The sequence below is a fragment of the Lagenorhynchus albirostris genome, chromosome 13, assembly GCF_949774975.1.
Source record: "Lagenorhynchus albirostris chromosome 13, mLagAlb1.1, whole genome shotgun sequence".
Taxonomy (NCBI): Eukaryota; Metazoa; Chordata; class Mammalia; order Artiodactyla; family Delphinidae; genus Lagenorhynchus; species Lagenorhynchus albirostris.
The window spans coordinates 82,741,486-82,755,466 of NC_083107.1; the positions used below are offsets into that span (position 1 = coordinate 82,741,486).

General features: G+C 38.6%; 1 protein-coding gene across 4 annotated transcripts in view; it reads right to left on the reverse strand.

The window, feature by feature from the left end:
• Nucleotides 1-1,176: 1,176 nt before the first annotated feature.
• Nucleotides 1,177-13,981, reverse strand: part of CPSF3 (cleavage and polyadenylation specific factor 3) — a 43,431-nt gene continuing 30,626 nt past the window's right edge. For all 4 annotated transcript variants that reach the window (XM_060169316.1, XM_060169318.1, XM_060169317.1 and 1 more), the window contains 5 exons: nt 12,576-12,670; nt 10,876-10,963; nt 5,275-5,344; nt 3,139-3,235; nt 1,177-1,363 (listed from right to left, as the gene is read on the reverse strand). In XM_060169316.1, coding sequence (XP_060025299.1) covers nt 1,262-1,363; nt 3,139-3,235; nt 5,275-5,344; nt 10,876-10,963; nt 12,576-12,670 — 452 coding nt within the window. In that variant the 3' untranslated portion in view covers nt 1,177-1,261. The remainder of the gene's footprint in view (nt 1,364-3,138; nt 3,236-5,274; nt 5,345-10,875; nt 10,964-12,575; nt 12,671-13,981) is intronic.

A 13,981-nucleotide genomic window follows, 5' to 3' on the forward strand; every position in this document is an offset into this window, starting at 1 on the left:
ACTTTAGGAATCAGCTATAGGGAGAGGAGGGAGGGAGGCTGGGGCAGGAACCAGAGGGGAAAAGATGACTTGGACTCCGAGCCACAGTGGCGATGAGAGGAGGACAGATTCAAGAGCAATTTAGAATCCTTAACTGAAATCAGCTACCTCAGGGAGAGGGGCTAGCAGAAAGGGCTTGCCACTTTTGCTGTGTATAACCTGCGTGGTAAAGATATCACAAGTGGGTAGGTTTTTTTGTAACTTAAAAATGTTTTAACATCTATCATAACACACTCTTATATGACACTTACAAAAGGTGTCCCTTAGGCCTTTGGTTTGGGCCAAAGACAAAGTAGGCTATCTTATAGAAATAAATGTATTTGGTTTCAAGTAAAAATTCAGATTCAGGCACTGAAGTGTGTCACCAAAGCACAGGGAAGGACTAAGCAATGTCAGTGCAAATTAGTGACTGTGGCTGACCGATGGCTTTAGCTTGACATTGAGGGTAACAGCTCTTTAGCTGCCCCTTCCCGTGCTTGTTCCCACCCCCTCTGCTGAGGGAGCAGCCAGACCCTTCACTGAAGTAGAGGCCAAAGCCGCCCTGGGCAGTTGACCTGCTCCCCCAGCACCCGGCACCCGACAATCCTGTGTCCAGTTACTTGCAAGTCTGAACTGCTCGTACTTGGAAGAAAATGGATTAATGATTAAGTTATACAGTAAATGATTCAACACACATCACGAACCCTTGAACCTGAGTCATAAAAATTATATTTTGAATATCTCTGAATTGAATGTATACATACAAAGAAAATATTGAATCTCAAAAGTCCCAATTTTACAGACATATAAATTAAGGAATTTGTCAAGAATAATGGGAGGGAAGAAATAGAAAAAGGGCTTAAAACTTTAAGTGATAATATGTAATTATTAATTCAAATTCAGAAAATGGATACGAAAATTCAAACCATCACTCATTTCCTTCCTGAAAACGGACAATAATACATCTTGTTTCAGCTGCTATGAGCAGATCTTAAAGGTTTCTTCAGTGGGAGCTGCATACAACCCCAGAAGCAGAATGAGTAACGGCAGTTAATTTAGCAGTGCTAGAATAATGGACAATGAGTTGGTAATTTAGCAGTATTCAAATAGGTGCTGCAATAAAGGCCATTTGCCATCAAAAGTAAACAGGCTACCCTAGAGAAATTAATGTATTTTATTTTAAGTAACAGAAGTAGAGTCAAGCATTACAAAAAAGTTTAACATCTACAGAGACATAAGGTTATTAGTGAACTGGCGTGAGGGCCTCATATAGTCTCTGGGCTGCCAGTTCCACCATTTCTCGGAGGGACTCATCATCTTCACTTCCTTCTTCACATTCTACAGTCTGAAAACGAGAGCACAGACATGCCTTTCAATGGAAGTGTCTAGAATTATTATATGGAAGATAAACTAATGCTCTTTAAGAACAATCGTTTCCCATAGGGGTGGGGGGCCTTGATTATTAAGAGCCAGAATCACTGCACACCTGTGGGTCTGCACCTGGATGCAGAGACATTCCCGAGAGCACGATGACTTTGTTAGAGATTAACTTTGGAAAAAAAAAAGAATAAAGGGAAAGTCAAGTGAACTATCTTTACTTCAAAGCCCATGTTTGGATCTAGTAAATAATACTCCAAGGAATCTAGTCTGTGCAACACAAATTACTTAGCAAGCAATGGATGTGGTCATCTAATCAACATTTGGTATTAAGTTTGGTTTAGATTCACTAATCATCTTTCAGTTACTCCTCAACTACAAAACACTACGCTGTTTAAAACAATTTTTATCACACAGTAAATATCCCTCATGTAAAAATTTAGGAAAGAAAAAAAAATACCCTTAATTCTATGACCTAATGATAAATCACTGTTAACATTTCAGTGCATAACCTTCTAGACTTCTGGCTATACATGTGTATTTCTTCAAAACAAAAATGGGATAATTCAGCACATTGACTATCTTGTAACTCCTCCCCACTCAATAATGTATAGGTGGACAACTCTGCACCTGAATAAATCGTTTCTAGGGGCTGTATAGATAGTATTCCATGTATAAGGGTACATCATACACATTCTTTATTCAGTTATTTTATTAGATCCTACTCTTGGAAATTTAGGTCTCTTGCAGTTTTGCTAATCAATACTAAAATAGACATCCTTGTATATATATATCTTTGCTCACTTGCCTAATTATTTGCTTTGTTAAATCCTGCAAGTGGAATTGTGGATAAAGGTATTTACTTTTTGAAGGCTTTTGATGCAGATCACCAAACCGCCCTGCAGAAAGAACACACCACCTGACGTACAACCTTCTCCCTGTCCTATGTGGCGCTGGAAAATAACTGTTTCCCTCTTCTTTCACCATCTCTGGGTCATATCACTGTTTAATCTGTGCCAGTATAAGCTCAAAACAGTGATATTTCATACTTTCAATTTGTATCTCCTTTCATTATTAGTGGATCTGATCTGAACATTTGTTTCATATGTTTACTGGCTCTCTCTATGTCTTCTCTAGTGAATTACTTGTTTATGTTCTTAGCTTATTTTTCTATCGAGGTAAAATAAACCTAGTGTTTTCTCAAAAGAATATACAGAAGAAACCCCAAACATGCTACTTGTTTAGTAGATGAACTGCTGTAATCTTCAAAAACAACCCCGCAAGGAAGATGATACTTATTCATTTATGCTTGTGCAATAATTATAAAAGGTCTGCTGGTGCGGTGGGCGTGGGCCTCACGCTCTCAAGTTCTATTGTTTGGAAAAGCCACTTGGATCTTGCTGCAAACAGAAGAGCAGCTTCTCTGAAAGTCTGGAATGAACTGGATGCCGAAGTAGAGAAATGCTGAGGTGGATTAAGGCTTTCCATTATGAAAACGGAAAACAGTGGAGTAATAAAGACAAGGGAAATGTGTACTATGTAGCAAGTGGAAAAACGCTTATGACAGAGAAATAAAAGGTGTAAAACCTGACATATGATAGCGTAAACACAACCTATTAAAAAAAAGTAGGAAAAAAACTGGAAGAAAACGCCAAAATGCAAAAGTAAACTGCAAAATAGATTATTTTTGCTTTCACTTTATCTCCCAAGTGTCTTGAAATGTAGGAATGAACAGCTACATACCCGTGTCTCCAAGTTTATGTTAGCAGTTTTTCCGTCCACTGTGACGCTAAGGATAGAACCATCTTTTACACTAACACAGTCTTCTCCAAATATGTCCCTTAAGATAAACAAAGATGCAGTATTAGTGGAAAATGCTTTACAAATATATAAAGTACAATTTTATATATTTGGGGAGAAATAATATTGAAGATAGGCCCTAGCTCTGAAGTAGAATACTGACTGTATCTACCCCTGAGATATACTTCTTAATTATTTATTTTCACATACTTTGTTCATTTTATAATACAGGTGAAATACACAGCTATCGTTCATTAAGAATGCTCCATTCAGCAGGCATTGCACTAGGCACTTTATATACATTATCTTAACCTATATTAATTTTGGTAAGGAGCCCTTTTCACCCAGACCTGGGACTGCTATAGCCACAGGGTTGGAAACCAACCAACACAGAACCCGCTGCCTTTTTACCAGCAATGGAAATCAGCGCTCCTGCACCGGTGCCTGCTTTTTAGTTTGTATGACAGGGATGCTTTTTAAAATCAAAATGACAACACCAAGAACACTTCTGAAGATGTGTGACGGCTTCTGTAGGCAAAGTCACCATTTAAAGCCTAGCATTCATTTTTTAAAAGCCACTAAATGGCTGCTTTAAAAGATTATCAGTGTGGAATTTTGAGGAAAGGAAGGAATAGAAGTGTTAACATAAAAATCTCCAAACATGCAGAGCACCTCAAAACGTCTAGTTAAGTAATTTGCAATTTCAAAACAGAAGCACTGGGACTTCCCTGGTGGTGCAGTGATTAAGAATCCGCCTGCCAAAAAAAAAAAAAGAATCCTTCTGCCAATGCAGGGGACACGGGTTCAAACCCTGGTCTGGGAAGATCCCACATGCCACGGAGCAACTAAGCCCGTGCACCACAATTATTGAGCCTGTGCTCTAGAGCCCACGAGCCACAACTACTGAGCCTCTGCTCTAGAGCCCGCACGCCACAACTACTGAGGCATATGCGCCTAGAGCCCGTGCTCCACAACAAGAGAAGCCACCGCAAAGAGAAGCCTGCATGCTGCAACGAAGAGTAGCCCCTACTTGCTGCAACTAGAGAAAAGCTCGCATGCAGCAACAAAGACCCGATGCAGCCAAAAATAAATAAAAAATAAAAAATTTAAAAATGGAAGCATTTATTCAACAAGTATTTGAGAGATCTGCTATATGTTCAAGGCACTGTGCTAGATGCTGAAATTATAAAACTAAATTCAATCTTTTTATGTTTCCTTTTTGGGGTACAATACATAAGCTTAAGTTGTAGTTGTCCACTAAGAAAGTTTTTTAAAAAAATAAATATTTATCATTTGTTTTTGGCTGCGTTGGGTCTTCGTTGCTGCGTGCGGGCTTTCTCTAGTTGCGGCGAGCAGGGGCTACTCTTCATTGCGGTGCGCGGGCTTCTCATTGCGGTGGCTTCTCTTGTTGAAGAGCACAGGCTCTAGGCGCCTGGGCTTCAATAGTTGTGGCACATGGGCTTAGTTGCTCCTCGGCAAGGGGAATCTTCCCGGACCAGGGCTCGAACCCATGTCCCCTGCATTGGCAGGCGTATTCTTAACCACTGTGCCACCAGGGAAGTCCCAAGAAACAGTTTTATATGATTATTTTATTTGGAAAAAAACATTCTGAAATCAGGCTTAACAAGTACTGGAGGAAAGGGGAAAGACCTAATATTTGGCATGTAAGAAAAATGAGTTTAAAGGTAATTCATAGTTTACAGATTTACTGGGAAGAGTCTAAAAAAACATTCTTAACGTGGAATTCACATTTAAGGGGAAGTAAGTACGTATAATAATTCTTAAAGGTATAGTAACACTAGGTTAAGATTTTAGCACGTGTCCTTGATAACAGTGCTTTATTCAGCTACTCCAGCCACGGGAAAGCATCCTGAGGCTCTATATTAAGTGAAACGTATTTCACAGGGAAGTGGCTGACCAAGCAGGTCACATGCTCTCAGAACTGGCTAGAGTGTGTAGCTAGAAGGAAGTGGTTCAAACTGCTTCACTGATAGAAACAGAGGCACCCAGACCAGTTAAGTGATCTTGTCTGACCCCACCCCCGGCACCCTGTTGAGCGGTAACGTATGCAACACTTACTGGAGCATGATCTCCAACCTCTTGCTATAAACGTGCATTTCTAATTTTTTAGAAACCTTCTGTACTGCACCTGGGGAGAAAAGCAACAGAGGGTTCAATTTCCAAATTCCTGTTTAGAATAATTTCCAAATCAATAATTAGAATGTAGCTGCTGAGAAACCAAAGTGGTTAATTGTCGAATCCTTCAAGTGACAAATGTATACAGAGCATCTACCTGCTGAGGCAAATTGATATTTTCATCACTTTATTTCATGTTCTTGTTAAGGAACCACAAGTGCATTTAAGATTATTTAAAAATTTATTTCCAATGTTTCTCCGTCTTTTCCATATTTATGAGCAGAAGTGAGTGAAATTAGAACTCCAAGAGGTCTTGGAGCACATCCATCCTCAGAGACCTCTGAAGTTTTTGTTTTATCTAAAATATTAAGTAAATTTAGCAATTCTACTACATATAATGCACTTACAGTAGTTTTAATAAAATATTTAAAATCACTTGCCAGTTAGATTACTTAGCTTTTCCCCTAAAACAAAGTAATCTGACAGTTCAGGAAGATGAGCCATACTTGATCTGAAGTTTCAATATTGCCCAGGGAATATCACTAAGTACCTCCCAGTTCATCACCAGCAACAAAACAGTGAATTAACTGGTAGTTTCTCAAAAAGTTAAACAGCGAGTTAACATACGACCCAATAATTTTACTCCATAGACCCAAGAGAAATGAAAACATGTCTGTACAGAAACTTGTACATGAAGGTTTATAGCAAGATTATTCACAATAGCCAAACAGTAGAAACAATCCAAATGTTTGTCATCAAATGAATGGATAAACCAAATGTGCTATATCTACACAATGGAAGATTATTTGGCCATAAAAAGGAATGAAGTACTGATTCATGCTATGACATGGATTAACTTTTTTTTTTTTAAAGTCTTTATGCTTGTTGTTTATGTAGTTGAATTCAGCCACACAATTCTATATTTTTACAATCCCCCGGGCTTGAAAAGCTCACCGGCTGTTCAATAGTAAATTAAAACGTCATAGTTTCAGGTTTTAACCTTAGAGTGTCAATAAAAACACAACACATGGCCAGGAGAGGTTGTTTATGGAAGACATGGATGAACCTTGAAAACATTATGCTAAGTCAAAGAAACCAGACGCAAAAGACTACCTTTTGTAGGATTCCGTTTATATGAAATGTCCAGAAGAGGTAAATCCAGAGAGACAGAAGTAGATTAGTGGTTGCCTTGAGTTGGGGAGAGTGGGGAGTGTGGGGAATTATAGCTAAAAGATACACAATGTTGCTTTTTGGAGTAATGTGTATGTTCTCAAGTTGACTGTGATGAATCTACTCTATGTGGAAAAGAGCCAAGTTGTCATTTCTCCTAAATTGTTCTATAGTTCAGACCATAGTCACTCTAATTTTAAATTCATCGGTTTTAATTGAATATACAAGTAACTAAATGCCAGCCAAGAAAACGATATAATAAAACTTTTATACTTTAATTATAATCAATTCTGTTAAGTATTAAGCAATTAGCTGACATGTAAAAACAATCTCATAAAACACATTATTAAAAAGCAAACATCTAAGCTATGAAATTGTCTATTAAAAGAAATTTTCCAGGGCTTCCCTGGTGGTGCAGTGGTTGAAAGTTCGCCTGCCGATGCAGGGGACATGGGTTCATGCCCCGGTCCGGGAGGATCCCACATGCTGCGGAGCGGCTTGGCCCGTGAGCCATGGCTGCTGAGCCTGTGCGTCCGGAGCCTGTGCTCCGCAACGGGAGAGGCCACAACAGTGAGAGGCCCACGTACAGCAAAAAAAAAAAAAAAAAAAGAAATTTCTCAAAGTGTGTGTATATATTTATTACTAATGTTTATGACAAACTCCTCAGATACATGAGATTATACTAAATGTGAAGTCATACACTCATACACATACATCTATCTGCCCTTAGGTCTATGTGTCAAAACAGGACACAGACATGCTGAAAACAGGTACAGTGTGAAACAGAAGAATGTAAAGGAATACAAGGACATTAAAGAATACATTTGGAAAATGTATAAGATTTCTCATGTGTCCTCAGTGAGAACAGGGGGACTATATATAAATGGAAGTTGGAGCTAAACACACACACAGATACAGATATAATTGTATTTCCAGAATCTGGACCAAAGTGTCAGCAGGCTAAGAAATGAAAAGGGAGCAAATGTCAAAAGGGAGCAAATATCAAAGAAGAATCAGAGTGTTTCACAGAAGTGAGTGTTTCTAGAATAGAGCTGGCCAACTTTTTCCGTACATGGCCAGATCGTATCTTAAGCTTTGTGGACCACATGGTCTCTGCTGCAACTACTCAACCCTGCGGTGGTAGCTCAGACAGCAGCATTAGATGGCATATAAACAAATGGGGCTGGCTGTTTCTTTCTTTCTTTTTTTTAAACATTTTGGCCACGACATGCGGCATGTGGGATCTTAGTTTCTTGACCAGGGATCAAACCTGTGACCCCTGAGGGTGGAAGCACGGAGTCCACTGGACTGCCAGGGAAGTCCCATAGCTGTGTTTCAATAAAACTTTATTTACAAAAATCAGGTGGAGGACTGGATTTGGCTCAGGGGCCATAGCTGCTGACTCTGCTCTAACATGTTAAAATATCAAATTTGGATAGGATACAGCCAATTAGTTTAAATGATAAATATACAGAATGAACACCCTCAACTTTGAAGACAGGGTATGTGCTAGTCCTTGTGATACTTTTTCATCTTCTGAAGGAGCAAGTACTACTAATTAAACCCCTGTTTAATAACTTAGCCCCACGGGGGACAACTTTCCATACTGATGTATCATATTCACGCCTCGGGTCACTGTCTTCTCTCTTTAAAACTCACCTTGTCTGTTTCCTTTCTCACGCTCCATATTTAATCTTTCAGGAAATACTGCTGGCTTTACTTTCTCCAGAATCCAACCACTTTCTGCTACCTCCACCACTTCCACCCTGGCCTGAGCCTCTATCTCCCACCTGCATGACCACAAAAGCTCCTCACTGGAACCTGTCAGCTTTCATACTTGCCCTCCTAACAATCTCCTCTCAATAAACACCAGAGTAATTAAAAAACCCTACAATGTAACCCATTTCACTCTGACTACAAGTCCAGAGCCTTAAAATGGCCGACAAAGCCCTACACATCTGTGCCCACTCCAAACCTGATCAAGCTGCCCAGCCCTCATTAGAGCGTCAGCTCCTACAGGGCCAGCATCTGTTTGCTTTGTTCATGGATGTACCCTAAGCACCTAGAATAATACCCACTAAATAGCAGGTGCTCAGTAAGCATCTGTCAAATGACTGTTAAAAGAAAAAAGGGGGGCTTCCCTGGTGACGCAGTGGTTGAGAGTCCGCCTGCCGATGCAGGGGACACGGGTTCGTGCCCCGGTCCGGGAAGGTCCCACATGCCGCGGAGCGGCTGGGCCCGTGAGCCATGGCCGCTGAGCCTGCGCGTCCGGAGCCTGTGCTCTGCAACGGGAGAGGCCACAACAGTGAGAGGCCCGCGTACAGCAAAAAAAAAGAAAAGAAAATAAGGAAGCACCTCATTACCCAGAAGAGTATAAAATCCCACTCTCGATACGCCACGAAGTGGGGAGAAACGAGGCAATATGAGGCAGCCAGTTAGCTTTTACAGTCACTCATGGAAAATGCCTGTTCTGACTTCTCAGCAATGAACCTCTCCCGAAATGCCCAGAGGCTTAACTTAGTGAACTAATGTTTTTATAATTAGTTTAAGATGGATCACTAATAGCAGGATGATTATTTTTAGTTCCACTAGTGCAGATCAGAGTAAAGGTATATTTTCACTTTGGACCAGAGCGCTAAGAGAAATACCCAAGATAAAGTCAAACCAAGCAACGATAGCTCATGTATTCCTTCCTGTACAACAGACATTAAATATTTGGTGATTATCTGTTAAACCACAGCACCTTTTCGGTTTTTCTGCACAATCATTAGGTGGAGTCTTCATTGGAACAGCAGATGACATCCTGACAACATAGCTGACAATCTCACACCAACACGCGCTGGGTCCCCTCTTCTGCCACCCAGTGCGGAAATGGGCTTAGAGGAGCTCAGGTACTTAACATCCCCGAAGACCACACAACATCCTAACTGGCCTTGGAAAAGTGTCATTTTTGCATAGAAATTTCATTTTTCAGTAAAGTATAAATATCTGACTCATTTTACAAAAGAGTTATCAGAATTTAATGAACAGAAAGCAACCTTGGAGGTTAAAACACAATTCAGTTCAGAAGCGTTCGATTCCAAGTGACCAAGACCATGCTACGAAGCGAAGGGGCCATGTTCTTGGAGAGCTGGGTGTCAGCGTGGGGAGGTGGGCCGGCTCATGTGCTCCAGCCTTGATCTCTCACTCCTGGTCTCTGCACTTAATCCTGTCCCCCACTTCGCTGCTCCTAACTTTGCACCACGAATTAGTTATGACCTTGGTAAAAGGTCCTCTTTCCCACCTAGCCCCCCATTTTTATATTTTTACCAACTAAGATATGAAAAATGTAAAATAATAACAGAAAACCGACAACTGCCTTTAAAACGGTTCTGGCATGAATGTACTTGTACCCCCGGGCGAAGACTGGGAGACTGAACATCATGTGAGAATCCAAGGTGTGATGTTCTTCTGTGGCTTGTATGAATGCACAGCTCCATCTCTTATGTTACAGGCACACAGGGGCATCCATTACCCACTAATTAATTCAACTAAAATTACCAAATAGTGTCCAAATTGTAATTTTACAATGACTATTATTCAAATTCAAAAACTTACCAGTAACTTAGATGAATAATTTAGATTTGTCTAGGCATTTATTAGTTTCATGTTATAGATGTGACCAATTATAAGCAGATGGATTATGAAGTGGTTACCCAAGCTTTCTTTCTCCTGAAATCAAAGAACTAACTATTTGCTTACTTATAAAAAAAATTTTAAGAAACAAAAGTATTCTATCAGAGACCTGTTGCCATGTGAGGCTTCCCGGAATACTTCAAGGGTGGCTTCTTCCCACAGGAACACAAAGGGCTACCATACATGTGCACTGTAATGTGTTACACTGAATTATGTATAAAACAAAATCAAACTATAAAGAAATGACACAAAAATATTTTCATTGGTGTTTTCTTTGATTGAAAATTGCTTCTTAGAAAAGGAAAGAAAGTTACTGCAAAATTGTCCCATGTGGAAATTCCATTCTATTCAACAAGTTTTATTCAACACAAATATAGCAGCATATTTTCCTATTAGACATTCTGGCTCAATTCAGCAATATTTTGGAATTTCTGATTAAATTGTTTTTAAGAGGACTGTTACTAAGAGATTCTTATCTTCGTGTTAACTGCAGCCATGTTTTTATAGCATGAACGAAGACTCAGGACAAAGAGTAAAATATTAGTAATACACATTGTTATGCATGTATCATATCTTAAAAGTTACAGGGATGAAAAAATCAGGATATTTTAAGTTCTTTAGGACTCTTGTTTTCTGCTTTTTATTTCAAAGAACCATGGGAGAAATGAAAGAAGTGATAAAAATGAAGTAATTCTGTACCTTTCCTTATTTTCGGGTTTGACTGGACTTCTAATATCACGGTTGTTACTGTATCTGCATACATATCATTGGAAGGGTTTGCCAGCCACTGAAAAGCAAGAGGCAGAATTAGGGAGGTACAACCCAGCCAACCCCCAAAACTGCAATCACTACCACCCATCCACGGACTATACGTGTGGGATTATTGCTTCTAGCATTTCACTGAAATCAACTGTTTTCTCAAATTGATTCGCATTACTAATTAATTTCAGTAAACCCTTTGTTTACTGAAATTAATTAGTAATGCTGGAATTCTCTAATTTTTCTTTTTTAAACAACACTAAAATGTACGGAGCATGTCCTTTGTGGCAAGTGTCTTATATGCATTATCTCATTTAACTCTCACATCTTCATCATAAACGAGTAAACTGACTCAAAAGTAACTTGCGCAAGATAACATAAGCAGTAATTAATTGCTGGTTCTGTGACTCAAACTCAAATTCCTAGTCACTATATTTTAGTAGCACAGACAGTAATATTTTTAAAGTTTTACTTTTGTTTCTCACATAAAGCCTAAGATCCCCTGACACTGTGCCATGTGCCCGCTGCTCTAAGAAAGTTTTCCATGTCCACCAGGTTAGGGTGAGACCAGATGAATTACTTCAGGAATGAGTAACCCCCTTCTTTTAATTCTCTCTCCAAAGAGTACTTTTACGAGCAACACGAGTCACTTGAAAAACTTCCTCTAAGATCTTCTTTGATCTGTTAATTCTAGGGAATAAAAAATGCAGTCTCTAATACTATTTGGTAGCAAGAACCAAACTAATGTCTCTAACAACTTTTCCCCTTTCTCAGATAACACTTTATATATTATTGTATGTAACTTCATGTTATAGATAACTATTCCTCTTGATAATTTCTCCAGTTACCTTTAGCCTTATAAATCAAATTCAGACTTAAATCAGTGAACTGCAGTGGAACCAGAGCTGACAGATCTTTTTCTGTTTTAAAAAATAATATGTATGACAGAATAGTTGACCATATAGCTGGGAAATTTACATTCAACCTTGAGGCAGAGCAACAAAGTATCTCCCTGTATCACTCAGTTCCAGGATTCACTTTGAAAGTCCTTCTTTAAACTTAACGGATGCTAATCTATTAAAATCAACCATCAAAGTCATTTGGTGTCTGGGTTCTAAATTGTACCAGTATGGATTTAAAATTCTAACAGTGGCAACCACATTTACCTAAATTAATGATTTCTAGCCTTTGTGGATTTGGGTCATTTTAATGTTGCTTATTTGAATCTTCAGAATTCCACTCTCTTAAGAAGTGTTGCATGACAAGTTTGTTTGCTTTAAAGTAACAGAATTATATTTTTATTTTGATAATTTTAAGACCTTTTGATATAACTGAAGACACCTGTGGTACCACAAAATCTGTTAAGACTCACTCAGATCTGTTAAGATCTGTTAAGACTCACTCAGAGACCTCTGCTCATTTCACATACTAAATATTGTCTTAATTTATTATTAGTTTCTATGCTACTGTAACTACATAGAAAATGCTTAGTTATATTTAATGTTGATCTTAGAAAGAAAAATATACACATATATATTTTCCAACAATTTTTTTCCTGACTGGGAAGAACCCAATTTTCTCTACATTTACATGTGAACTCAAAACTTTTTTCCCCTTCTTGTTTAGGTAAATGATCTTACTTCTAATACCACCATTCCTGGTTCCTGTATTACAGTAATATTTTTGAACACTTTCAAAGCAGGTTTTTCTTGAATTTCTAATTCTTCTACATCACCTGAAAAAAAGAAGTTGTAAGATGTATATAAGTTTTTTGGGGGGTGGCAATATAAGGGTGGGGAGTGGGAGGTACAGACTCCTGGGTGTAAGACAGGCTCAAGGATGTACTGTACAACACAGGGAATACAGCCAATATTTTGTGATAACTGTAAATGGAAAGTAACCTTTCAAAATTGTATATAAATAAAAATTTTTTGAGAAAGCCAGCATAAAAAAATTTTTAAAATAATCTTCTAGAGTATGATTATTCATTTGTTTATAGAGACAGCTGAAATAAGGTGATACACAATGAAAAAAATTTAATAACTTGTGTATAGGCAGATTTTAAGTAGCAAAGTTTTTTTTTTTTTGCGGTACGCGGGCCTCTCTCTGTTGTGGCCTCTCCCGTTGCGGAGCACAGGCTACAGACGCGCAGGCTCCGCGGCATGTGGGATCTTCCCGGACCGGGGCACGAACCCATGTCCCCTGCATCGGCAGGTGTACTCTCAACCACTGCGCCACCAGGGAAGCCCAAGTAGCGAAGTTTTATATTAATTGCTTATAGCAACTAAAAGATCTCAACATGTATTATAAATATTCATATAACTAGATAGGATTTACCTTGGACATTAAACATCTTATCAGTTGCAAACTTTGGTGACTGTCAAACACCTATGTTTGTACAAGGGATTTAGTGACTAGCATCTTAAAATTTAACACGAACCTCATCAACTACGTCACTTCTACCATCTGTCTTCATAAGTTTAAAGGTTCTACAAGGAAATTCCGTTGTCTAAGACAAGGCTTTTCTGGTCTTCCCAGTAGTAACTTCTTAGTTAAGGATTAACTCAGATGTATTTTATTAACTTCCTGTGTTATAACCTATAATTCTAACATGAGGTTCTGAAGTAAAAAAAGATATATTCTACTGTTTTATTTTATGGCAGTACTTCACTGTATGAATTACAAACAGCATATTCATAGAAAGCGTAACTTTGTGATCTGAAGTGTTCTTGCTTATCAGAGAGAGCCCACGCCTTTTAACTTAACTCTTCACCTCTCATGATGTTAATACACAAAAATCTCTAATTCAAAATGGTCTAATATAAAAACAGAATAGGTTTACTTTTTACTGGCCTTTGGCCAGTGGTCATGCACTCTTATATAACGTGCTGTAAGGGTTTGTACTGATGGAACCAGAAAATTATTTTCACTGAACAAAGAAAAGAAATTATGATAAATTCTAGGTATAGTAGTTAAAGTAGATTTTAAACACAAGAAGCAAAGACTACTGACAATTTTAGAATTTTAAGTGGATCATAATAAGAGG